At 44.0% G+C, this 27,382-nt stretch overlaps 1 protein-coding gene across 1 annotated transcript in view; it reads right to left on the minus strand.

Annotated features, from left to right (window-relative positions):
* Positions 1 to 8,616: 8,616 nt before the first annotated feature.
* Positions 8,617 to 27,382, minus strand: part of LOC139070444 (uncharacterized) — an 87,512-nt gene continuing 68,746 nt past the window's right edge. Inside the window, exons 2-3 of the mRNA XM_070552697.1 lie at positions 15,303 to 15,441; positions 8,617 to 15,166 (exon numbers count right to left, since the gene is read on the minus strand). Coding sequence (XP_070408798.1) covers positions 8,792 to 9,523 — 732 coding nt within the window. The 5' untranslated portion in view covers positions 9,524 to 15,166; positions 15,303 to 15,441 and the 3' untranslated portion in view covers positions 8,617 to 8,791. The remainder of the gene's footprint in view (positions 15,167 to 15,302; positions 15,442 to 27,382) is intronic.

A 27,382-nucleotide genomic window follows, 5' to 3' on the forward strand; every position in this document is an offset into this window, starting at 1 on the left:
AGCTTCCGCGTGCTCAAGGGAGTCGGAGCGTTCGACAAGCGTGTCCTTACCGCCAGGTATCCTGGGCAAAAGAACGAGGTTTCTTTGTCTCTGCTGAAGATTTATGGTCTTAGTTCGCGGGAAAAGCTCCACGGCCTCACGCACATGCGCAGAACGTGTTTCTGGTATTAGGCGGTGACATCATCCCAATGCTTCCGTGTGCAAAGCATCATGGGAAATGAAGTTTCTTGGCGCTGATGTGATTATTTGCTTTTCAGAGCAATTTAAGCACAGTCATTTTGGAGAAAATCACTGCATAGTAATTTCCTCATGAGGTCAGACCCTCAACATTCCCCCTTTTGGTTTCGGGGATCGCGCCCAAAGCTCGATCGTCGGAAGCACAGATGGGTTTGTTCCTCATGAACGTAGGTCGACTTGATTGTCGGAAGCACAGGTGGGTTTGTCCCTTAGGACGTTGGTCTCCTTGGACGCCTTTGTCTTTGGTCTTTGTCTTGGATCCTGGCGCCTTTGGTCTTTGATCCTGGTCAGGCACAAAGAGGATAGGAAACGGGATAGTCCCCAACGCGCATAACGAGAAGAAGCCACTCACGCAGGTGGTACGCAATGATGATGTCGTCCATGCGAGAGGTAGTAGTGTAGAAGGAGGAAGGTCGGTGGGCGGTTAACTCCACGAGGGGACACAAAGGCATCTCACCGCCGGCCATACAGTTCAGTTTATGGAGCACGCGGTGATGTACGAGGTCCATAGTTCGCAAACGCGCATTGACCTATGTGGTCCCAAGATTCCCCCCTTTTTGGTCCAAAGGGCGGATCAGGACAGTCTTTGGGCTAAAACAAGGACCATAAAACTAAGAAGTACTACAATGTGCTGGTGCGTCAGACAGAGTCATTGACAGACTGAGCTGGGCCGGCACATAACCACTAGTTAATATGTGACCAAGTAAGAAACAAAAAACACAGAACCCCCCCCCCCCCCCCCCCCAAAAAAAAAACATATAACATCCAAGAAAATTCATAGCAACCTTGAGGTCTCATAAAATACATTCTTAGGTCATACATTCAGTGTGTAGCTTATAAAGAATGTGACATAATGCAACACTCTGATAAAAATGTGAGGTAGACTAAAGTGAGAACTACTCTTAGGGTTACAAAAAAACAAAGAAAATGTTGCTCACCCCCTTTAGACAGGTGTGGTACATTCATGCTTGGAGTCTCCCCGAACGCGGTCATGAGGCACACCGTAGGTGAGCAAGTGCATCTTATCTTGGAGTTTCTTAACACGCCTGTAGGCGGAATAAGCCATCACGGCCGTGATGAGCCATCCCATCCCCAGGGCGACCAATGTGCAGATTAAGGTGGTATAATCTGTGTCTATGTAGCGTCTTGGGTATCTATTCATGGGCGTCAAAGTAAATTCACGCGGGGTTTGTGTGAACTTAACAAATTTGGTTCCTTCAATCAGGAATTGTTGGTCAATTTCTAAATCGAAGGCAAAGTTATAACCCTGGAAAGCGTCCATGATCTCAATCTCTGAGTCATGCTGTTCGAGGTTGAGATGATGGAGTGCCAGGTTTCTAGTTCAAGGTGGAAATGCCTACCGTCCTTTCAAATACCAATGTTCAGCATCGACTTAACCCTATAGATGAGAGGTGTCACAATTATGGGAACATTTAACAGGAAACCGAGTTCTAATTTTCTGCATCAACGTGAATGGGAATTGCACTACCTAAGCTGTACGCTAGGTGGATTTGTGAAAGGTGCACAGTAGAGGGGTAGCAGCTGTCAAGCTAACTTTGAGCAGATCCAGTGGTACCAAGTACGGGGAAATACGACTTTCAACCAAGCTGTCCAGCGTGGAACTTACTTCCCTGTGCAGGTCCTGCATCAAATCTCTCACCACTCGTGTGTACACAATATCCTGAGGTATGGTTTCAGACAAAGTCTTGATTGCACGTAGAGATTCATTAATCAGAGCAGAATGTAGGTTGACAGTAACATGAGTACCCTGTAAGGTTTTAGTGAGTACTTCCTGTTAGCGTTCTAGGAGGAGGAGGTTCTCTTGGTTAGTGAAAGTGACGGCGGGGGGGGGGGGGGGGGCTGGTTCTTTGTCGGTTAGTACATGTTAGTGGGTTAAACGTGCACTTCCCCCCCTTTCCATTTCCATGCATAGAACTATGTAGAGACTACGTCTACCTCCTGCGGGGAGTCTGGTCTCTGTACCCGCGGGGATGGTTTGACGTAGGGTTTGATTTGGTTCGCATGCACCCATTTGTAGACAGGCTCCTGTCTTGTCTTGGTGATGCGTAACCTGTATGCAACTGGAGAGAGTTTTGCCACGATCTCAAATGGTCCTGACCAGCAGGGCAGGAACTTCTTAGCTTTGCGTGCCGGTTGGGCGAACCAAAAGTAGAATACTTTGTCACCCACCTCGTATTCGCGGCTGGTTGTCTTTTGGTCGTAGTAGGCTTTAGCGCCTTCTACGTTGGTCTCCAGTTTCTTCTGAGCATGCGCGAACGTAGCTCTGAGGTGTGTTTTCAAGTCTGCCACATACTGATGAGCGGTATAGGCAGTGGCAACACTGACATCCTCTGGGTGATACAGGAGGTGCAGTGGTAGAGTCATCAGTCTGCCGGTCATCATCTCAAAGGGCGTAACCCCCGTGGATCGCTGGGGAGTAGACCGTATGGCCATCAGGACCAGAGGAAGCTTGACGTCCCAGTCCTTCCCAGTGGAGCAGACGTACTATTTGAGCATGGAGACGACCGTGCGGTTCATCCGTTCGACCTGTCCGGATGACTGTGGGTGATAGGGAAGGTGGAATCTCACTTCCACTCCCAGAAGTTCAAACAGGGACGTCATTACACTGGATGTGAAATGAGTTCCCCGGTCAGAGTCAATGCAGAGTGGAAGTCCCCATCGACTGAAAACGTGGTTAATCAGCAGTACAGCGGTTGTGACGGCTGTATCGTTTGGCGCTGGAAAGCATTCCACCCACTTTGTGAAACTGCAAGTTACAGTTAGCATATATTTGTTTCCTCTTGCCGATTTGGGAACCGGTCCAACCCAGTCGATCTGCAGGTTGGACCAAGGGAAGGTTATTCCCCTGCGTTGCAGTGGTGCTCTAGCAAGCGGCTGGGAGGGTTGAAACTGGGCACAGATGAGGCAGCCTTGGACATAGCTGTGTACGTCCTTGGACATCGACGGCCAATAGGCTACTTCTGTCAGTGACGCAAGGGTAGCTTTTGCTCCGCCGTGACCTCCAACCGGAGTGTCGTGGGCGTAGGCAAGTATCACTCCTCTGTGGTCGAGTGGAACAACCCAGCGCGGCGGGCTGTGATCGTCACGCATGTAAACTAACAAATCGTTTTGTAGTTTCAGGTGCGCGAGTTGACGATGCAGGGTTACCAAATCTCGGCTTGCGCCAGTAGGTGGTGACGGTTGTTCAGGCATCGGGCCCTTTTGGAGAAGCTCGCGGATGAGCTTCAGGTCAGGATCTTGTTCCTGCATGGTGACTAGGTCCGCGTCATGTGGTTGTCTGCCTAGAAACACGGGTACCTCAACGGTCCGAGGTTCGTCTGCCTGTTTAGCATGGCGACGAGTAATCGCACAGACCTCGTGAACGGCCTTGGGTGGAAGCCACTCGTCTTTGAATTCCCAACAGGTTCCCTGGTCAGCACCGAGCTTAGCAAGGCGGTCCGCTTCGTCATTACCATCTTTCTCCGGACCTAGGGTCCTGGAGTGACCTTTGACCTTTTTCCAGTAGACCATTATGCCTTTCTCAGTGGTGAGCAGATCACACGCTAGGAATAACTCCGAGTGTTTCACGTCTCTGTTCCTGGCGTTTTTCATGTGGTTCTCCTTCCACATGGGGAAGTGAGAAATGAAGCTGTGTCTAGCGTAGTTTGAATCAGAGCAAAGGACGATTTGAGTGATGTCCAAGGCTGCCGCCTGCTGGAGGGTTATCAACACTGCAGCGATTTTGGCGTACTGACTAGACTTTTGGCCCAACCGGTAGTGATTTGGTTGCTTGGTGTCACAGTCCACCCAAACGACTCCAACCCCAGCACAGAGCTGGCCTTCGTGAAGGTAGGCACATCCGTCAGTGTAAACTTTCGGAAGCCCTTGGCAAACATTCTCATCAAAGTAGCGATGATTGGATGCGGTTAGGTGAACTGTGGCAGGTGTGTCCAGGGGGCCCCTGACGGAGTCAGAGTCACAGTGCTGGCAGCCTGCTAGCCCTTGTCCTAGCGCTAGCTTGGTGTTCTGACCATACTTGACCTCAATGTCGTATCCTTGGAGCACCATCATCCACGTCGCAATGCGGCTGTTTGACACTATTCCTTCGCGCAGACGCTGGCTGTTTAGGAAGGTGACAGGCTGATGACACGTTTCAATGATCACTTTCTGTCCACCGATGTAACTACGAAAGTGTTCGACGGCCCAGACTGTAGAGAGGAGAGCTCTCTCGCAGTCTGAGAATTGGAGTTCCACCTTGCTCAGAGGCTTGCTGGCGTATGCCACAACTCTCATGTCCTGATCGTGTTTCTGCTTCAAAGCAGCGCTCAGGCAGTGAGAGGAGAAAGTAGCCTCTATGTAGAACTCTTTATCCTTGTCTGGGTAAGTCAGACAGGGTGCGGACGCCAACTTCTGTTTTAGGAACTGGAAGGAGAGTTCTTGGGGTCTGTCCCACACGAAAGGTGTGTCGTTCCGAAGCAGCTCAGTGAGGGGCCTCGCTGTTTCAGCGTACTCCTCAATGAACTGCCTGGATTAGTTGCAGACTCCAAGGAAGCTCCTGAGTTCAGTCAGATTAGCTGGGGCTTTGATGTCCTGAATGGCTCTAATGCGTCCCGCTTGGGGCTCGACTCCATTAGGGCCAACCAGCAGTCCAACATACTCCACTTTGGTTCGACACCACTGTCCCTTGAGAATCGCCAATTTAGCTCCGGCGTCAGCGAGCTGTTGCAGCACGTGACGGAGTTCGGCCAGGTGCTCCTCGAAGGTTCGACTCCTCATCAAGATGTCATCGACATATATGAGGTTCCCTCTGAAAGCAGACTCTGACATGGCTTTGTGGAGGAAGATGTTGAACTCTGCAGGTGAGTTAGAGTAGCCAAAGGGGCAGCGGTTCCAAGAATATTGGCGATTTCCAAAGGAGAAAGCCAGTTTATACTGGTCCGCCGGCTCAACCTTCATGGTCCAGAAGCCGTTGGCTACGTCAACCGTAGAGAAGAAACTAGCATCTCTGACTCTGGCTAGCTCCTGATCTAAATGGATCATAGGCCACCTGGAGAGAGGTACTTGTTTGTTCAGTGCACGATAGTCTATGGCGAGACGCCATTTCCCAGTCGGTTTCAGAACCGGCCAGATGGGAGAGTTGTAAGTGGAGTTACACTCTCTGATGATGTTTTTCTCTTTCAGCTGATTGAGGATCTCCTGGATCGACTCATAAGCAGCGAGGGGAATCTTGTACTGACGTACAAAAGTAGGAGGGGCATTCGGGTTCGTTGGAATGCAAACCGTGTGCAGGTTTGTGAGTCCACAGTCCAGGGAGTCCCTGGATAAGACGGACTGAAACTCATAGAACAGGCTTCTAAGCTCTGCTCTCTGCTCCTCTGACTCCAGCGCATCCGCTTTGTCAAGCTGCTGGCTGACTTCGGCCTCGAAGCCGTCATAAGGTTCAGAGGAGGAGGGTCTCTGGTGTTCCGGGCTTTCAACCGGTGACTCAGAGGGTTGAGTATTTATTGCAAAAACCGTTAGACACTGACCGCCGTCAGTATCTAAGGTTGCACTGCAAATGGGTTCCTCAGGAAGGGCTTCATGCCGCTTGATGGTAATCATTTGTGAAGGGAAAGTACTGAATGTGTCTACACCAACCTGTCTGTCGTTCAAGAACAACGGAAGTTGTCCGATCACGGGGACTGAAAGTTCGAAGTCATGGAGTGAGCTATCTATCAGCATGCCCAAGGGCTTTCCTGCCGGCATGTGGATAGGACTCCGGGTCGGATTTTCGACCAACAAGTAGGCAGAACGATTGTTCAGCTCCAAGAGTGGCGTGCCACAGACGGCTAAGTTGAGCTCCAAGAAGTGTGGTGATGGCTGGAAGAAGGCCTGTCTGCCTGGCAGCTTCTGATGCTTCATCAGAGTCAGACGAACAGGCACTCCTTTGACCTGTGGGGGCAGAACCGTGCTGGCCTCAACCACTGCACGGCAGGCCTGTGGAATGGTCTGACCAGACAGCAAGTGTTCATGGCCTTCTAAGCAAGGCTCAGAGGATGGTGTGGCCCGGGCCCAAAGGACTTGATTGCAAGTGTCCAGCTGGGCACCGAGTCGAACCAGCAGATCTGCTCCAATGAGTGCAGGTGGATCAAGCTTTGGTATGATGCTGAATGTATGTGTGAGCTGTCTTGCTCCAAGCTGGATAGTCAGAGAGCAGACCTCTGGCGCTTTCAGGAGCCTCTGCGGCCAAGTAGGTGACAAGAGCCGATGGCTACGTGTCACACTGACCAGAAGGGGGTCCTTCTGATGCAGGTGTTCAAACGTCTGCTGGCTGATGGCTGACTTTTCTGACCAAAGAGCAAGGCGAGCATCTGAGATGTGGGTGCAGTTGATGGTAAGACCACCAACTATGTGTGGTGCATATGGCTGCAGGCTGACGTTCTTCAGCGAGCAGAGAAAAGATGAATGTGTGCGGAGAGGAGTTCCAGGAGCGGTTTCGTGCCTTTGCAGGCGGACATCGTCTGTGTGAGCCGTAGGGAGGGGCATGACCTTGGAACAAGGGTTTTGCTGCTCACTTATGCTGACTTCAAGAATGGAGGATGGTCGGCTGCTATCCGGGTTCCAGGGCTTAGGTGTGTCCACCTGGGCCCAAAGTTGACCCTTCTGACAGTCGATGAGGGGAGCTAGACGTTCAAGCAGGTCCTGACCAATGAGAAGTGGTTCAGTGTCTAGCTGGCAGACATAAAACGGGTGAACCAGAGTCATGTCTTGGAAGGTGATGTCCAGCCACGCCCGGTGAGTGATGCACTCCCGGGTCTGGGAGTAGCTGGTGATTTTCAGGTCACAGGGTTCTACCTGGACTGGTTTCCCAAGCGACTGCATGGTGTCAGACACGCGATGGAACAGTGTGGAGCACATCAGGGTGATTTCTGAGCCGGTATCCAGCAGAGCATCAACCTGTATGCATCCACCTACGTTGGGGCTACAGTACAAACGGCGAGCATGATCAAGGTTTGTTAAGTCACCAAGGAACTTCAGAAATTTATTATCAGGTTTCTCTGGGGGGTAGATTTCAGGAGACTCCTGTGATCTACCCGTAGTGTTCCCCCAGCTGATCAGGTAGGTCCTGGCCACGCTAGGGGGTTGAGCCACGCCTAGTCATGCAGACGTTGGCTCTGGGTCTGGCTTCTTAGAAGAAGACTTTGGTGCAGGGGTCTCATCTGCAGATCTCAGCTGTTCCTTCTGTTTAGCTAGGAACTGCTGAAACATCTCCTGGAGGTCGGCTTTGGTCAAGTACTCACCTGCGGACTCGCGTTCAGGACCTACCTGTAGGCGGCGCTCCTTAAACCTTCCACTGTTCCGACCTGCCTGCCGTTGGTTTTGGTTGGGCCACTTTCTGTCTGATTGTCCAGACCTAGGCGGCCAATCAGCACCCCCCTTCCCCTGTTGAGGAGATTGGGACTGCTTTCGCGGTTTAGCAGGTCTAGGTTTGGCAGATTTTGGCTTAGTGGGTGGAGCTTCTGTGCCTTCAAGCTCCAAACGCGGCTCGGCGTCGGGAGCAAGGTGCATGACGCGGTGATGTGCGTCAGGCTTTTGGGGCTTTCCGCCGGCTTCCCAAGCCTGTTGAGCGTATCTCCTAATCTCCTGAGTTGTCAGTTTTTTCATCCGACAATACATTGAGACTTCGGAGCGAACACACTCGTGCAGGTTGTGAATGAACAGGGATCTGAAGGCAGGGTCTTCCTCGAGCCCAGGGCCGTTTCGACCTTGGAAATAAGCACTTTTGAGTCGGCGATAATACTCTCTGGGGGGTTCGTTCCTCCCGTGTTTGATGGAGAAGGCCCCCATTGTAGCTGACGCAGAGTCTGCATACGTGGCGTATTCATCTTTCAACGCTCGGCAGAGCGAGGAGTACCGATCTCGAATGTCAGATGGTAGAGTTTCCATGAAACCATGCACCGTTCTAGATGTGGTTTTCCAAATTAGCTTGAGCTTTTCCCTTGAAGAGGGTGCTGGAAGATCAAGCAGACAACGTTCTATCTCCCTGAGATAATCGTCGACATTGGATTCATTGGTGTTAGGATCAAAGCGTTCTATGTCTTTAGCTAGCGATTCAATTTGACGTACACGGAGCCCTGACTCACGGTACGGCGTGTCATCCTCTGACTCTGACCCACGGTCTGTCTCAGAGGGCGCTGGATATCGCTGGTGTGCTCTGGGCTCCCAATGTTGACTCCTGGGGCCCAAATCGGGGACCGGCATGTTGTGGTGGGCTGCTGGCACGTCACATGGGTGTCGCGGGAGGTCCTCCTCCCGGGGCACGTCTGCGTATTACGCTCTGTAATGCAGCTGGTTGTCGGCATGCCGAATACCGGAGTAGCTAGGATGGGTGGATGGTGGAGGTGCAGGTTGGGCTTGTGCATAACCCCAGCTGGCACCTTGCACCCTTCGTGGATTGGGGGAGCGGTCTAAATTGAGGTGCCGCTCAGCTGGTCGACTTCTCACTGATTGAGAAGGCCGTGAAGATGAGGGTGGTGGTCCAACCTGGGGTTCGAGGGCGAACTGCCCTCGGCCCCTAGGTGGCCCTGAATGGTGTAAGGAACGGGGCCGAAGGTTGGGACAGATAAGCTTCATCTCTCCCCTGCGGCGTGCGTCCGTCCAGAGAGTCCAAAACCACATACTGTTGATTATCGTACGGAGATGTATCAGGAGGAGGCCTACCTTTACGGCGGGACAGCGGTCCCTCGCTTCCTCGGGTGGAGGAAACCAATTGGTCTTTGGCGATCGTCCTGGGCGGACCCTGGTCAGCTTTGCCGGCTTGCTTTCGTACCGGTGTGGGAGAGCACTCTGGCTCAGCCTCAGAGTCACGGTGTTCCCCCCCTTCCCACTGTCTGTTGTCATCAGCAGAAGGGGGCGGGGTCTTCTCCCCATCTTCCCCAGAATCGGTGCTGTCTTCCTCCTCGTCATCCTTCTGCCTTCCATTTTGCTGCCTTTCAGCTAGCATGCTCTGGAGGTTCATGATCTTCTGACCACGTTGAAGGTCTATCTGATAGAGGATCAAGGCTAACTTAACCAAGGACACCTGGATTGGAACATTACCATCCGGGTTTTCTATTTGATCAATTACAGCTTCTAGCTCGTCGCTACGCTGTTCTTCAGTGAGATCCCTAGAAGGGTAGTCGGGTTCTCGAGCAACCGCGACCAGTTTGTACAAAAATTGTCCAGAAAGTAGGCCAGGTTCACATTCGTGGGCCGCAGCGCCACCTGGTTGCTGGGAGTTGGTCAGTTCACTACTCTGTCCCTCCATTTTAACAACCGAACCAAAAATAGCCTAGTAGAGCTTCTGCAGATAGCTCAAAGCTGCACCTTTTGGCAGCAACTGCTAGCTTTGTAGCAGAAAACACTAAATTAACCTTTGTGCGCACAGGTTTTAGCGTTTTAAGATTGCACGGAATGCCGTGACTAATGCCTAAAATACTATTCCTTTCAGTATTTTAGCAAAAGCTGGTGCGTTGCCGTAGCAACGTCTTACAACACTTGGGTGTTAAATATGCTAGTTATTCCTTCAGAATATTAGCAAACAGGGTGTTATCAGTCTTTGAGTGAAGGTTTCAGTTAGTTATAATAGCCACTGTGAGTTAAAGTCGCTAACTTAGCAGTTAATTTTAGCCTAAAAGGGTTAGTCAGAATCACTTACATACTGCACCTTTAATGAAGAACTGAATTTTAACCTAAAAGGTTAACCAGAATTAATTACACGTTGCACCTTTAAAGAAGCACTGAGTTACTGGTGAGAGTTCGCTGCAGCTTCCTGCTCAGCGAAATCAGCACCACTCTGTTGCTGGTTCAAGGCTGAACAACTGATTATTTTTAATTCAAGCTAAAGATTTATTAGTTTGTTTGTGCCGGATAGAAAATCTCTGTGTATCCAAGCCTCACACGGGCTGCACCAATTAATGTTGGGGTTATTAGGAGCGAACAATTCGTAAGCTTTAACTTACTTTTGGATTCTTCAATAAATTCTGTAAATATGGGAATATTTACTGATTTATTAATTAATTAAGATATTCTTAGATATACGGGGCACCATTCCCCTTTAACCGGGGAAAAATTGAATCCAAAACTCTTATCAGTCTTTCTTGAAGTTCGTAGAATCCTCGGAGCAGAGACTTCTCTTCGACACAACAAAGCTACTGGAGACGAAAATCTGAATTTTATAACGTTTAATTAACAATTTGTCAAATGAATAAACAGTGGCATAAATGAATAATAACCATGTGATATAATAAAAGGATGTATATTCAAAATAATGTTCAAGGTGTTTTGTGTGTATGTATGTGTGTGTGTGTTTCTAAAATGGAGTCTGTATACAAGATGGCTGACCCCTTTGTCTGGCTAAAGTGTGGGTGGCAACTTGCACTTTAACTTCCAAGGCACTTAGAATCAGTAGTAACTTAACCTTAAATCACTCAAAACATTTCAAAGGATCATGAAACAACACAAAAGATTAATCACAAGTTAATATCTTTTAGTTTCACAACTTGGCCATAGTAGGAAACATTTAAAGATATTCAAGCCATGATAAATAAGCAGTTTATTCTTTCAAAATGACCCGACGGACGTGTTTGGGACGAAAGAGGAAAACACGAAGCTACTTTTAAGCAATAGACGCGGTTTTATTGCTTATTCTGGACTATAGAGGAAACGGGAGAAGGAAAGAATGAGAGAAAGAGATGAGTTTCTGATCACCAGAACAGTGAAGCGTCCCTCACTTATTGATTTGACGGTTCTCCATGTTTCTCCGCAGCTTTCGGCGTTGTCCGTCAGTTTGATGCTTTCTCCATTGTTTGGCGTTCTCCGTGAGTGTTTCTCCACGGGCTGGACACAAAGAGAACTAAGTTTCTTTTGTGCTGAGTTTGACAACTTACAGCGTCTCTGAGAGCTGGATGGAGCTCCGCTCGTTCCCAGTCAGGTCCCGATGGAGTTGGAGTGGCGTTCCAGCGGTTGCGTGGCTCAACTTGGGCACTTAGAGCTTCCGCGTGCTCAAGGGAGTCGGAGCGTTCGACAAGCGTGTCCTTACCGCCAGGTATCCTGGGCAAAAGAACGAGGTTTCTTTGTCTCTGCTGAAGATTTATGGTCTTAGTTCGCGGGAAAAGCTCCACGGCCTCCCGCACATGCGCAGAACGTGTTTCTGGTATTAGGCGGTGACATCATCCCAATGCTTCCGTTTGCAAAGCATCATGGGAAATGAAGTTTCTTGGCACTGATGTGATTATTTGCTTTTCAGAGCAATTTAAGCACAGTCATTTTTGAGAAAATCACTGCATAGTAATTTCCTCATGAGGTCAGACCCTCAACAATTGTTTTATTCAGGATTAAATGCACATGAAGTAACTCAAGTGATGAACAGTGAATTGATTAAAGTTAAAAAATGGTTTGATGTAAATAGACTGTCATTGAACCTGAACAAAACAAACTTTATACTGTTTAATAATAGAAGAAGCTGTGATGTATCTTTAATGATAGATGGAATGGAAGGGTAAAAGAAACCAAATTTCTTGGAGTCATGTTTGATGAGAGTCTCACGTGGAAAAAAAAAATAAATAAGGAAATCACTTGTAGGTTATATAAAGGGGAAAATCGCCAAAGCCATAGGTGTATTATATAGAGTCAAGTTTCTACTAAATTTGTCGGGGTTGTTAACATTGTATCACTCACTGATTGAACCATATTTATTTTATTGTTTAGAAATTTGGGAAGCCACTAGCAAAACTTTTACACAACCATTGTTCATTTTGCAAAAAAGAGCATTGAGAACCATTAATAACAGTAACTATAGAGATCACACTAATCAATTATTTATTAGATACAAAATACTGAAATTTCCTGACTTGGTAGAGTGGAAAATATTGCAAATAATGTACAGAGTGAATACGAGTAATATACCAACTAATATTCAGAAAATGTTTCATAAGAGAGTAAGTGGGTACATGTTAAAAGGAACTGATGTCTTTAAGAAACCTAGATTCAGAACCAAAGTGAGGGAATGTAACATTTCTGTAAATGGTGTAAGATTGTGAAATGCCATTAACAAGGAACTTAAAGAATCAACTACACTTGCTATATTTAAAAAAATGTATAAAAGCTAATGTATTTAGTAATTATGAAAAGGAGAATTATAATGTCAAAGATTAGACATGAAAATAATAGAAAGTGACTGAGGTTATACTGTGTTTGTTTGGCGGATAATTTTATTTCGTAAAAAGGGGGAGAAATCATAAGATTTTTTCTTCTATCTGCTCCTTTTCATTCAAATGTTTTTTTCCCCCAATATGTTAATGTATGTTGTATTTGTTTGTGTTTATTTTATACATTGTGAATGAAATAAAAGATTAAAAAAAGTGTTTTCAGAACATAACAGTTCAAAAGTGGACATCTTCACTACCTGATGGGTCGATCCAAATTAAATTATTTTTAATAGTTTTGGTAACTTTTCGATAGGGCTGCTCGAATATGGCAAAAATAATAATCGCCATTATTGTGACTGAAATTGAGATCTCGATTATTTAAGACGATTTTTCAATTTATGTTGATTTTATTTGTTTTCATTCTGTCATAAAATTGCTCAGGGCACAATCAGGACAAAAATAAACAAGAAACAAGATGATCACTAAAATAACTCCTGATTCCCAGTATAAAAAAGGCCAATTTACTTATAGCTCATAGTTTATGACCCAAGGGCTATAGACCTTGGTTTAACTCATTTAAGTCTAACCAGTACAGACCCAAATACCAATGTCTTGCAAATACTGACAGCAAGAATTATACAGTGGCATTTATAACAAATACATGCAAATTGATGTTCACAAAATGTTGCATAATATGTATTTAGTCATGTCAAGGTACTGTAGGAGAGTGCACTAACACCTGTCATGTCCCTGGGAAGGTGTTTAACCCACGACATGAAGAATCATCACAAGACTACGGCAGAAAGTTCAAACAATGATTTATTTATCTTAACTAAAAGTGTCCTGCAGATATCCAAGTTCAGTGTAGCCGGCAAGAGTCCAGAGTCAGCAGGGAGGGCAGACGGTGTGACGGGGTGTGTCCAGGAGAGGGAGCCAGATGATGGCGGCAGACAAGAGGAACAGGAGGAGAGGCGAACCTTGAGAGTTGTAGTCCAGGCGGGTTATGGTGATTTCCAGGTAGGTATATCCATCAATGGTTCAGCGTTTCCAAGTAACCCGAAGAGGAAACCAAACTTGAGTCCAAAGGGTCCAAACACAAGAATCCAAGCAAAAATCCAAAAACATCCAAAAACTGCGACAGCACAAAAGTCTGAGCAGAGACCAAGCATAACCTAAGACTTGAGTGGCAAGATACTACCGTGAGTAGTTAATCATCCAGCGATGTGAAGTAGTTCCCTCTCCTCTTAAATAGATCTTTGCTGCGGATGATCTGAGGATCTGCAGCTGCCGCTGATTGGTAATGCTCCGCAGCTGGTGAGTGCCCTCTCCTGGAATGAAGATCTCACAAAGATGTTGTAGAGAAGGAGGAGTACTCACCCCGTCACACAACAGCACCGTGTTCTCAGAGAAATTAGTTATTATTTATCAGCGTGAGGAACTTATTTCTATCTATTTCTACCTTATTATAAACTATTTACAGATCCATCAGTTAATGTAATAATTGTCCCAACCACAGCTGCACCCCCAACCCAGTTTCACAGCAATCATGGGCAAGATGTACGTGTGTTTAGCATGCCACATGCGCACATTTAGCTGTTTTTAGCGGCTCAGGAGCCCGCAGGTACGGTGTGCGTCACTCGCTCTGGTTAATTCAACAGGGGCCTGGCTCTGAGAGCCGTTTCTTTAGCGACTGACACATCACTACATCATTCCCTTTCCTAATGTTGTGAAGAATGGTCCGGGGCACAGGCGGAGTGTTTAGCTAACCTGCAGCAATTGTCAACGATGGTTATCCAGAAAGTAGCTAAGGGTTACCAGAGATGTTTCTGAGGTGTTCGCTAGATACGTTTAAGATTTAAAAAGTCAAGAAGGGGGTCTGAAAAGCTGTTAGAAATAGCGTCAAAGTCGCTAAGTTGGCAACACTGTGAGGAGCGCTTCATTTGCAACTCAGGGCAGCGCAAGTGGGAGGAGCAAATAATCGGCTTGTTTTGTTTTCATAATCGTTCAAAACTCAGATCGTAATTGGGATTAAAATTCGATTAATTGAGCAGCCCTACTTTCCGAGGTTTAATCAGGACAACTGCCTTCAGCCAGGTTGTCTTGGTACTAACACCCACATTTAGGAATACTAACTCAACTGATTTACATTTTTAGTGTTGACGCTTACAGTTCTATTTTTTTATAGTGCTTTCGTTAGGGTAATTAAGTGAGAACTTTAGGGATTAACTGGGTTAATTTCCCTTAAAGGGCTACAAGCCAATTTGCCCTTCATTCTTATAAAGCTTTAATTAGTGCAGGTGATTTTCCCATATCAGTTAGGGTTTGATTTCTTTTATTTGTCTTTGTTTTTTTTATGCATCACTTTTTACATTACACATAGAGAGGTTGCATTTAATTTCTTCATTTAGATAATTCACATAATCTGACACAGTATCTCAGAGGTACTCACAGGGTCAGGTTTATTATTTATTTCTTTGATTTGCATCAAACACAATCTTTGTGTGTCTGCCTCACTGCTGCTCTGATCTTCTCACCCATGAGCTTCACCATTGGCCTTCGCTGTCTGAGGGACCTCCATCCATGGGGGACTTCGCCATCCGAGTGTCCTCTACGCTGCTCCTGCCTGGTGTTCCTGTCGCATGGGGCTTCGCTTCGGTCATGGTTCGAGACGTCCTGTGTGCCTGCGCTGAGAGGTCGCCTGGAGGCCATCCGGGGATCCGCTGCTGACGGCTGGTCGTCTGTCTACATCCTCCTGCTCGGCTCTGTGTGTGGAAAAACAGGCTGCCTTATCCTTTGCATACGCTGTGGAAATTACTACTTATGATAATTAACTGCTATTGAAATAGCCATCTTATTGAGGATTCATTTACAATGATCTGCAATTTTGACTTAACCAACTTCTCAGGATGAGCTCCTATCTTCACTGAAAGAGGGGAAGCTTTCCTCTCTCCAGCCTTCGCCTGGACTGCAACAGCTTCTTCAGATAGAGTCCCTTCAAGTGCTTGGTTGCCAGCGTCAGGTGGTTTCCTGCATCCATCTGCCATTGACAAAAGGGGGGTCTGTAGCATCATGAAAGATCCTATATATTGTGGCAAAGGTCACATCTACCCTGCTGGGTCAAGCTGGGTCAAACAGTACTTTTAAATCCACAGATTAACCCAAGGAGCCACGATGTCTGCAAGAACATATCACCATATCTGCTGTTCCATCCCAGGAAGAGGACACTTCAAGTCACATGATAATAATTAGATAATAATTAATAAAACTCGTTGATTTTATTGCTGTTTAACATAATCTCATAAGTGATCACTTGGTTCAGTATAAAGGTATTTTAATTACATGAAATGGACTGTTATGCTTTGGGTATAATAATGATTAATTATAATAAAAATAATTATTATGATTATGATGACAGTAAAGATGTGTTAAGCATATCAGAAGGTCAGTCACCTTATCCAGCTAACACAGAGTCCAGATAAAAATAACTTCACACATGTTTTTGACTCATGATCAAAGCTTTCTTCCTGAGAGAGTGGAAGTGTCCTGGAGCTTGGTAAAACTAACCATCCCCAGCTTCAGAACCAGTTGTTGAACCAACACCAAGGAGGGAAAGGGAACGGCCGCCCTGAATCCTCCACCTGCTGTTCTAGTCACACCGACCAGAATAGCCAAAGAATAAACGAACTGTAACCAGCTAACGAAGACTCTCCCAGAGTCATTGATTTCTGAAGTTAAGATGAGAACATCCATCTGCCAAACGCTTGACAAACCGTGTACTCAGGACAACTCTGGACCAGACGATCGGACACTTGCGCCTCCCCTACCAGACTGAGTGTCATCTTGGATGAACCACATCCTCCTGATCTCAGGATCCACAAGAGGGTCCTGTTTGGGTGAGGTAGCACACGAGAATGCGTCCCCTGTTTTCTCTCTAAATAACTCAGTTAGCCTCAAAACTACATTTTCAGCCAGAACGCTTCCAACTCTCTGGGAAAGAAACCTTCTCATAACTTCATCCACGCATCCAAACTCGTATTTTCCATTTAGCTTCCATTCAGGCACAGGTTTGCTTTTAAAACAAGTTTAATATCAAAGCTGTTGAAATTTGTCATAAAATTGCCATCCATGAATTGTCATTTTATAATTGTCGTTTCAAATCTTTAAGTTTAAAATTGAGAGTAATAAATTTCTTCATTTTTAAACTTGCCTCCTTATTGAAACGGAACACAGAAAAGGTATAATATTTCTAGTTATTTGCAGGGGCGGATTTAGGACTGAAGAAGATCCGGGGCTTAACACACGCGCGCACACACGTGTGCGCACGCACGCGCATGCGCCCACACGTGACACACACTAGTCAACATCATATGTATATATATCTTGTACCAAATCATTTTTAATCTGAAGCTCCATATTAAGCATTTTCAGGGCAGAGTATTGTTCCTGTTAGTGTTTAGTGTGAGATGATAGTAAATATTCCCTTTCTTTCTCCAACAACTTTACCTGATAGTAAGCTAACTTTAGGCAAACCAGCAGCACAACAAATATTTTCAAATAAGACTCACAAACCTGAGTCAACACCAGTCTCATCAAAGCTGGGGTTCTGTCATTGTACTTTTGGTCTAAAAAACGTCCTTATGTCCATCTTCACTCATGCGTTTCAGACAGAGAGTGTAGAAGATGCCGGCTGCTGAAGGGCTTCTTCTTCTTCAGTGGTGGAGGCTCAGGCAGGCTGTATACAAACTACTGCCAGCTGCACCCTCTCTGTGTGACTTTGGTACTGCATGTTACTTCCACGATTTAGATCCGGGGCTTATCATGAAAGATCCGGGGCTTCAGCCCAAGTAGCCGGGCCTAACGCCGCCCCTGGTTATTTCAAAGCAAAGATCCTAGTTTATGATTCAAAAAGAACTTTTGCTATTAAATTTAATTATCTAAATTAAACATTAATCTTTGGATTAAAAGTAGATCAAACAGGCTTATGTATGAACTTAGATTGATATAAGTATCCGGGATATTTATATATATGATATAAGCTTCATAGGTTAATATGATTGGTCATTTTTCGGAATCTCCACTGAATAGCAACAGTATGCTGATTTAACTCTACACAGATCACCATTGCATTTTCTTTAACTTGTCAGTTACTGCTTCTCCACCTCCTGATCACCTTCTGGTTAGTTCTTGTTTCCTTATTGAAAACACTGCAAGTTTTCCGCTGCTTTTAATTCACCCAACATTTACCAATTGCTGTAGTCCAAATGAGTCTAAAACATTCATAAAATCCCTCACCAGTGGTTTCAGAGGGCAGCAGACGTGGATATTAAAATCACCCAAAATAATCCCCTGCTCATATTTTGGGAGCACATCAGCTAAAAGGTTGGATAATTCACTTATAAAATCCTTATTGTATCTTGGTGGTCTGTAACACAGTACAATGAGGATGGGGGAGAGAAGCCCAGCTCTAATACTGAGACTTCAAAACTGGTCGGAGCCATCAGCCCAGCAAGAGGTTTAAGTGGGAGATTTGAACAGTACAGGGACAGCAAGCCCCCCCCCCCATGGCCAGAGAGTCTCGGCTCATTAACAACGTTACAGTCAGGAGGACAGAGTTCGACCAAGGAAGCCGTCTCACCTAGCAGAGCCCACGTCTCCGTCATGCAGAACAGGCTCACAGCGTTATTCGTGTAAAAATCCTCTAGGATAGCTGTCTTATTTCCCAGCGAGCGGACATTCAGCAGAGCAATCCGAAGCTGCGGCAGGGAGCTGGATGTAAGCCAATTAGAGGTTCGCCAAAACCCCGACCTCACGGGATAGAGGAGATTTCCCGGATTTATTCCACCAGTGCGCTGCGCAGGCTGGGAGCTCCCACGCGCACGGTCCAGCCTTTGGCGCTGCAGAACCCAGATAGATCCAGGCGAGAAATCACAGAGGGGTACGTCCTGGAGGAAACGACCATCGCTGTTTTCTCGCCGAAGGGCCCTTATCCTAACCCGGACGCCACCACGTTTTCCACGCCGTCTCCGCCACCTCGGGTTTCGCCCCACTCGGTCCGGCACAGCCAGCAGGAACGCCGGGACCTTGTCAAACAGGTGACCAAACGTCAGCCTGAACTTAGCATCATGTAGCCCGAGTCCAGGGCTCAACCGAAGATCAAGAAGGGTGAGTCGATCATATTTAAAAATGGGATCAGAAAAAGCTAAAAAGTGACTCAAAAAAATGCTAAAACCACAATTACAAGCAACAGACGGCGTGCCGCAACAGTCGGCGCCATCTTGGACATGCGTTATGTTAAATCAGGAACAATAACATCTATGATAGTTTCCAGTTAGGTTTTTAAAATGTAAAGCTCTTTACTCAAGTAAAACTAAAAGGTAGCTGCCCAAACAAGTACTCAAGTATGAGTATAAAGGTATTTGACAAAAAGGCTATTTGAGTAAGGAGTAATGTCCGATTTAATATTTAAAAAATGTTATGTCAGCAGGCAGAAAGAAATATAAAGGTATGGACTGGTTATGGCATTTATAGAAAATGAAAAACAAAGATAGAAATAATCAACTTAATTACAAAATAAAACATTTTAGGCAGGATAAACTTTTCTCAGTAAATGTTTTTAACACACTGCAATACCTACATTTGCAACGTCTCTGTATATGTCTGTGAGTGTAGACCTCCACCGTGCTTTCTGGTTTTTAACAATCTTGCTTTACTTAACTTGAGATGTTTACTTTTATTATGAGAGGTTATCATGACAGTACCGTAAAAGCCTATTTTGATTGTACTGATTTGTGATCATTTGTGGTGCATTTATAAATAATCTAATGTATGGTGGTTCAACTGTAGTTTGGCAAAATAGGGGCCCTGGAACAGCATCTTGCATAGGGCCCCCACAAAGCTAAAAATAGCTCTGACAGGATCCACCAATTTCCCTCTTTCCCATTCATTTTCTCTCTCTCCTTTCCTTACATTTTTTAATCACAATTTCAATTATTTACTATATTAAACATGTTGTAAATCATTGAAAAAATCTTTTTTATTTTTTAATTTCTTGTTTTTGAGAACAGCCTCGTGGTTTTTATCTTGAGAGGCATTTATATAAAAGATAATTTTCTTTTATACTCCTGTTTACTGGCTTCAGTTCTTTAAACAACTCTGGAGCTTTTTGCCCATCATTGTCAAATTACAAATGCTGGTTCTGCAATTCAATTCAATTCAATTCAAGTTTATTTATATAGCGCCAAATCACGACAAGAGTCGTCTCAAGGCACTTCACATAATAAAAATTCCAATTCAGGTCAGTTCATTAAGCCAATCAGAAATAATGTTTCCTATATAAGGAACCCAGCAAATTGCATCAAGTCACTGACTGCAGCGTTAGATCAGCTCAGACCCATCAACCTGATGGGTTTGCAGATTGTAAACAGTGACTACGTTCCTCCTTAAGTTTTTTGAAAGGATACAAATGGACAACTCCCAGCCATCTGAGAAGGAAATCTGATTCAAGTAGCCTTCCTTCCAACATGATTGATACATTAGAATGTTTTTAGATTATTTCTTTGTGATATTAGAGGTACATATATTACCTTTCAATAAAATGTGATGAAAAATAAATGATGACAGTCTGTATCTTATTTGATTACATAGGCTCCACCCCCTACTAGGGGTTGAATGACTTAATTTTTTCTAAAGTCGACAGTCAAGTAATGAAAATCGAGTCGACTTCAATGACGTCATACACCTGAAGCGGCCGGGGTGGGGGGCTGGAACGCTGGAGTTTTTGACAATTAAAATTGCGTCCACATTTTCAAAGTTAAACACATCTCTTTTAACAACGGTAGTTTCTGCATCCTGCTTCAGCCCTCTCCCCCTTCCCCCTGCACAGCGGCCGCAAACTCACTGATGCGCCTGCAGCCTCTCAGAGTTTCTGCTGCTCTAAACATTAAAATAATTATTTCATTTTCTGCTCCTCACTTCTGATTACCTTCAGTGGTGTCTGTTTGTTGCAACCACCAGGTACAAAAACGAATTTGTTTTTATTTGACTATTTTTCTGTCCTGCCTGTTTATTATCTTCCTGCATCTCCTCTCAATCCTAAAGAAAAACTGCTTCCTGGGTTCATAGATATTCACCTTATGAATTACCTTTGAACTGCAGTTCTAAAAGAACTACCGGCAGCAAAAACAGCGGAGTGTGCGCTGCTCGCCGGCTGCATCAGCGAGGTGCGTCACCGGAGGACAAAACAGATGATGCGGCCCGCTCCACAGCAGCGGTGTGCATCAGGCAAAAATAAAAGACAGAAAACATAAAAGGAAATGAGCCGACATGAACGATCACGTTACATTTGTTTTTGAGTGGTGACACCTGATTTGATAATGTTACTGTGGCCGTGCTCAGGACGCAGATATCTGGAGCGTGTCAACGATCAGAGCTTTGCATGCGCAAGCTGGTTAAGGTTAGGATGGGGGTGAGGGGAAGGTTAAATTGCAAGAGGGTAAAGGTCACAATTTGGTCAAACGTCCGTTTTACGGCGGGTGTCAGTACCGACGCTCTGGCACAGCACGTCACCTCCGCCTCGATCCCGACGCGCAGGAGCTCGTCACTTGCTGTCTTTTCCGCAGACTGCATCTTGTCGCTCATTATCACGTGACAGCGACTAGTCGATGACAGGCATAAAAAGTCACTACAGAGCAGTGAGGTCGACTAGTTCATACAACCCCTACCCCCTACAAGCCTGAACAAGAGAAAGCAGGTTAGAAAAGTTAGACCTTTTTGACCCTTTAATGTTTCCATCCTTTTTTTTTGTTTCAATATCTTTAATCCCACTTATGTATTATGAGTTGTTTAGCTCATATTGCACGAGGCTGCCGCTGTTAGATCATATTTAGTAACTCTGAGGCTGCTTGATAATTACTGGAGACTAAATTGATCGTCAGACAGCGATTATTGTTTTCTAAATAGAACTCTGTAAACATATTCAAGCTTATTACCTCTACTTATTGATCCAGAAAAAGAAAGAAGGGAGAATAACAATGCTTTTGAAATTGGGATTTGACTCAGAAAGCACTTGACCTGAGAAGTTGTACAAAGCATAAACATCTGGAAAAACATTCTACTAAGAAAATATTTATGTTTGGTAACTAAACTAAAGGATGATGTTAGTATGATAGCAATTGCATCATCTGTTATCCACCATGTAGAGAATGAAAAGACTGAAGCAGCATGAGCAAACTGATTTACATGCAGCAACAATATGAGCAATCACACAGATGGAAATGGACTTCAGGTAAAGGATACAATGCTAACATTTTCAACACTAAAAGATTTTCATTGACAGATTAGGTCAACCTTGATCTCCATGGTGATCATCTGCTGGGGTTCAATATAGGAATTTTAACATATTTCTAGGTTTATTATGTTAATAGTATACTAAATTATTGATTCACAGGTTTTCATTATCATGCATGCTGACCTCGCCAAGGAGACACTTCTCATTGTGGTCCCTGGGCTAACCATAATGTATTATTAGTATTCAGATAATGTCTGTGCAAGTAGATTGCTCATGCAAAGACCAAGGGCACAGTTTGATTTCAACACAAGCACACAACCCTGCCCCTCATATCTACCCCTGACTCACTATGCATGCCTACATCATTATGAAATAAACAAAATGGTTTGTGTCATTTTCTTGTCAGTGGACATTTTAATTGTAACTTTAGTGGTGATGTGCCCATGTCTGAAGTCTATCTTAGAGGAGTTCTCCTGAAAGCCTGATGCATCTGTTTCCTCATCAGCCTGCATGTCTCGCCTGCAGCTTTTGTGTTTTCTGCACAGCAGGTGTCAGCGCATAAAGATCCGATAACACTGGTGCCACACTGTAAATAAATGAACTTTCAGGCACTTAATGTAGAAGTTCCCCTCTATTCTCCTGATGGGTGTAAAACTCTTAATGTTGCTGCTCGGTGCTCTTTGGATGTGCAGAGTCATCTCCTTTAGAAGCTGTGTCATCAGATGTTGTATTTTTCCTCAGCCAGATGTTTTTAGAATGACATAAGTTTTGGTTTTCACAAAGTTTGTTGCTTTGCTACTTTTATCCTAAACCTTCACGTTAACGCGATCTCCTACCTTGAGCATACCCTGGACAGCAGGAGAGAGGGCACACATTCTTCACATAAAATCTCCATTTTTAATTTCCCTGCATGAACAAATCACCCTGGTGGGTTTGGGGAGGAGGACATTCTGACTATGTATCCTAACTACCCGCCAATTTAACACAAAGATAATATCATTACAGTGATGTATTGACTGGCTGGAGGGAATGTCTGTTATTTTCAACCGAGAACTCACAATTTATCTGTTCTTTAACCTTGACTTGGCATCACTACACCGACCACAGCTACTTCCTGAAAATGATTGCTCACTCAAGCGTGCGGTTCCTCTGTCCTTCAGCCAGTCAAGTTGCAGCTTGACTTGCACGTCTGCCCAGACTGCTGTAGTTAAGAAAACAACACTCAAGCTAAATTAGATTTAAAGAAAGAACTTTGGCAAAAGAAAGGATGACATGTGGCTGTTTTAAAGACACAAACCATTCTTTTTGCTGTTGAGCATCGCTGTGCTGTGATGACGGATGTACCTACATGTGTAACTACTCAAACACGATAGTGGGGAAACAAACATTTTGAGCATCATTAAACTTGACTCAGGTATTTACATTGTCTTTAAACAGACTAAAGCCTCTAGGTGAGATATTCTGGTTGGCATTTAACACGGACACATGCATCATTTAGACTAATGTGTACATTGCCTGTAGAAAATAGTGCCTTGGCTAAACCTTCCAGTGTTAAAATCCTTCTTCATCTTCGGTTTAATGGACCACCTGACAAATTCAACCTACTGTACACTGCCCACAGCGCAGTGGTAGGTGATTTATTATTGTTTTAGACTAAATGCACACAGGTTAATATAAAGAAAGAGAGTTAATACAACATTTAATGAAAAAAGAAAAACATTAATTGAAATGATGGAAAGTTCATTAAAATATGATCTATAACAAAGACATAACAGCTAAAATTCACCACACTGAGCCCAAAATAACAGTTTAAATTAAATAACAAGAATCAAAGTACAGTTACGTTTTAATACTTATAATGAAAATATTTTAATTCAAATCTAAATCTATTGAGTTTAACATATCAGTCACGACTTTATTTAGCATTATTATTATTACAATTAATGTTTTAACAGGTAGAAATACCATTTATATTTCATAAATAACAGGTGGTAAATTTGTGAATTTAATGCCTCATTTTTGTTGTTCTGTTCTGTAATATAGTACTTGAATATTGGCGCCTTATAAACTATATCAATTCAGCCAAAAGACATTGGTACAAACAGAAATCTCACAGACTAATTAGATGCCACCAGACGACATTTGTTTTGTTGCTGAAAATAAACGGATCTCAAACAGCCATGACTGCAAGGCTTCAATAAGGTGACGATTAGCAGCACATAATCTATTTCTGCTGCGAAGGTCCTTTCTGTTTGACTGTAGCAGCAAGACATTCAAAAGATGCTAAAAAGCTTTCAAATGGCCTGACCTCACTGTGCCGTAGATAAGTTTGTAAAGCTGCGTGGGTCATGGTGGCATGCAAACTCAGTGCTGCAGTCAGAGAACACAAATGCTGTGGTGTTCGATGGGGAAAAGGCCACAGGGCAGCAGTGAATAATACTCTTACTTCCTCTGCTTGTTCTTGTTTTATTTCCCGACAGATTTTCTCATGTTTGCACTTTAGATTTAAATTTCAAAAAGTACAAAACATTTAAATAGCTATCTTGTTGGGATCAATGGATTAAAGGCAGTGACTGATGTAGCTCTGCTGACAGCAAAAGGAAGTGTGTGTAGTAGTGGATGTGAGCCACACAACTGGAGCTGTTCCTTATTGCAAGTAGTAATATCACACAACAGATACTAAACGTATAAACACATATTTGTTGTAGCAAATAACACACATAGGAGGTCTAACTCTGCAAACACATTGTAAATTTTACAAAATTATTAAAGGAAGTTTTCCTTCATTAAAGTAAATATAAAAGAAACTTCCCTTTTTATCAGTTTTATTTTTACATTTGTTTGATTTTCTAAGACAATCTGTGATACAATGCTGGAATGTCATAATTATCTTTACCTGGATTATTATCCTTGAAAACAGAGGAAAAAAATGAAATTACCAAATGATGAAGAAGCGCTGATGCAGAGCAAGATTGTATTTTTAATACCTTCTGGAATAAACAGTTGTCCCCAGGGTGGACAACAGACTGGTGAAAATGAGCTGTTATCAAACAAAAAAAGACATTTCTTTTCTTTTTTTTATTTTTATTTTTTATTAGTGGGTTAAATGTTAATTTATATTGACTTTGTCTTGTGTGTGTTTGTTTCTTTTCTGATCAATTTCCTAAACCATTAAACCAACACATTTATAGAAAAAAGTTCATTTTCTTTATAAGTCAAGCGACAGTGATGTATTTTTCCCCAATAGGAAGCGCTAAAGAGCAGACTGCAGGCTAGAGACTCCTAAGAACCAATGTTTAGATAAACACAATAGAAACTAATTTAAACATTTAAAAATCATTTTACTCATACATAAATTATTCAGGCGATTAGAGACATTTTGTGAGAATTATTGATTTATTTTTTGGGCCAAACCAAGTGACGCCAACAGATGGAGTCCTGTTAGCTTAGTACCGAGCAAAATATGGATTCTAATGCCGGCTCTGAGACAGAGGGAACATTAAATGTTTATAATTCTACTTACGATGGACCAGAACCATAAATTTATCTGCAGGCCCCAGAGAGCAGAGACAAAGCAGAGGGAGAAACCATCAGCCAAAGCAGAGAGATAGAGGAGAACAGCGGGTGAGCAGCAGGTGAGTTAACGATGCTAGCTTAAATTTGTGTGCTAACATCACAATATTGTACAGATTACTTTCATGTACCAGATAATTAAAATAGTATCAGTCAATGAATATAATATTAATACTAATGAACGTCTGTCAGTTGCCTCATACTCGTTAATATCCGTTCACGTAACGTAGTTTAGCGCTTAGAGAGAGGGAGAGAGACGCCTATCATCCAGTTCTGGAGCTCATGTGGGCTTCTGTCAGCTGGATCCGATGCAGAAACCAGAGAACCAGTTGAGCTGGTATTTCTAAAAGCTGCACATGATCCTCTCCTGGAGGTCTGCAGCGGTTCAGATCTGGTTCGAACCCAGAAACCAGCTCCACTGGCCCACTGAGCCGCGCGTCTCTTCATGTGGTCGGTTCTGGCCTGGTTCTGGAGTTGATCTGACCTCCAGAAATCTGCATTTCATTTTTTAATCCCCACCACGGGTCTCTGGAGGCCAGAGCAGACCTCCCTATCCTGATACCGACCGATGTGGGCTACAGAAGTCCGTCTTTTCAGCTGCACAAAACACCCTCAGACACAGAGGCGTTGTTTCTTTTATCTGGAAACCCATGGACTTGATGTCCAGACAGGCTGGAGTTGGTACCGCCTTCACAGACTACAGTTTATAAAAATGAACACAATCCAAAACTAGTAAACACACACACTGACTCGATGACATGACCTCTCTACCCTAAAACTACCCACTCTCAGAGCTTGGGTAGTGGGAAGAAGCTTTGCTGAGGCCAATTTTTACTCTAAAAACTCTGCCGTTATGTACAGTGTTTTAAAACAAAATATCTGCAATACGCATTTCAAATAGTATTTATTGGACTGCATTTTCTATGAATAAAAAAAAATGTACCTGCAATTGGCTCTTCAAATGAACACGTGCTATGAAGCTTTTGATACTGGACTGGTTTTACTGTGTCAGCGTTTTGTTTAGTTTTTAAGTTGATCTAGGCATTAGCTTCTTTATTCAATGAGAACTTCCAAAGTGAAGTCTTCAAAATGCAGTTTACTGTCCAGCGATTATGTCTTAGCTGTGTTTTTAGTAGAAATCTTTTTGTGTTTCAGATGAATCATGATAAACTAGTTAAAGAGCAACTGAGCAACACAAGTAAGTCTACAGTAGATCTCATGATTCTCATACAGATACAGTCTCTATATAGTCATTAAATCACTGGTACGTCACCGTTGGAGATGATTTATTGAAGACTACAATTTGCAAGCAAATACTGAGATGCTATACAGTGAAATGCTACCATCCGGTTGCAATTAGTTTTTTATACCGGTATATGGCAAGATCACATGGGGCATATCATGTAATTACTACTTAAAGGTTACAGTGAATGTTTCGTAAAGTGACCTCACAGTTCTCACTCTTTATGACTCACTAACAATAAAGTGAGAAGGATTCCAGAAACCCGCCATGGGTCTGAAAAGCCGTTTGTGGTGTGATCTATTTAGTAATGCTGAGTGAGGCCCAACATCAGTTTTGTGGCAATGCTACCTCATAGTTCAACAATCAACAATTGCAGCTTAAAAAAATACTGGCTTGACTGAAATGAGCTGGGCCTGTGCTGAAAATCTGTGCTGCTTTTGATTGATTTATTTCAATTTCAAACTCCCACAGGTGCTAATGTTGAACTTTGGGCAGATCTAGCATCCTACCAGTCAATCAACTTAACTAAAAAAGATACCAAAGCTATGAGGTTTTGTTGGACAGCCATGTTGTAGTCTGAGTGGTGCTAGATGCACAGCACAATGAAACATTTACATATTATTATGCTTAAATAACACAATTTCAACTGAATCAACATATTTGTGTTCAATTCAACAGTGCAGAATTTCACTATTACCAGCAGCCTCTCTAAATTCTAAAAGAGACACATCTCTATCTTCTGTGTGAAAGCAACCTAATGTGTCTGACCGGGCTAGCCCTTCGATAATATAAACACAACATCATGGCTCACTGACTACCTCCCCTTGAACTGGGATGCCAGCAGAGAGGTGCACCCATCTGTGCTCATAGTGAACG

The sequence above is a fragment of the Nothobranchius furzeri genome, chromosome 1, assembly GCF_043380555.1.
Source record: "Nothobranchius furzeri strain GRZ-AD chromosome 1, NfurGRZ-RIMD1, whole genome shotgun sequence".
In the NCBI taxonomy this organism is placed as follows: Eukaryota; Metazoa; Chordata; class Actinopteri; order Cyprinodontiformes; family Nothobranchiidae; genus Nothobranchius; species Nothobranchius furzeri.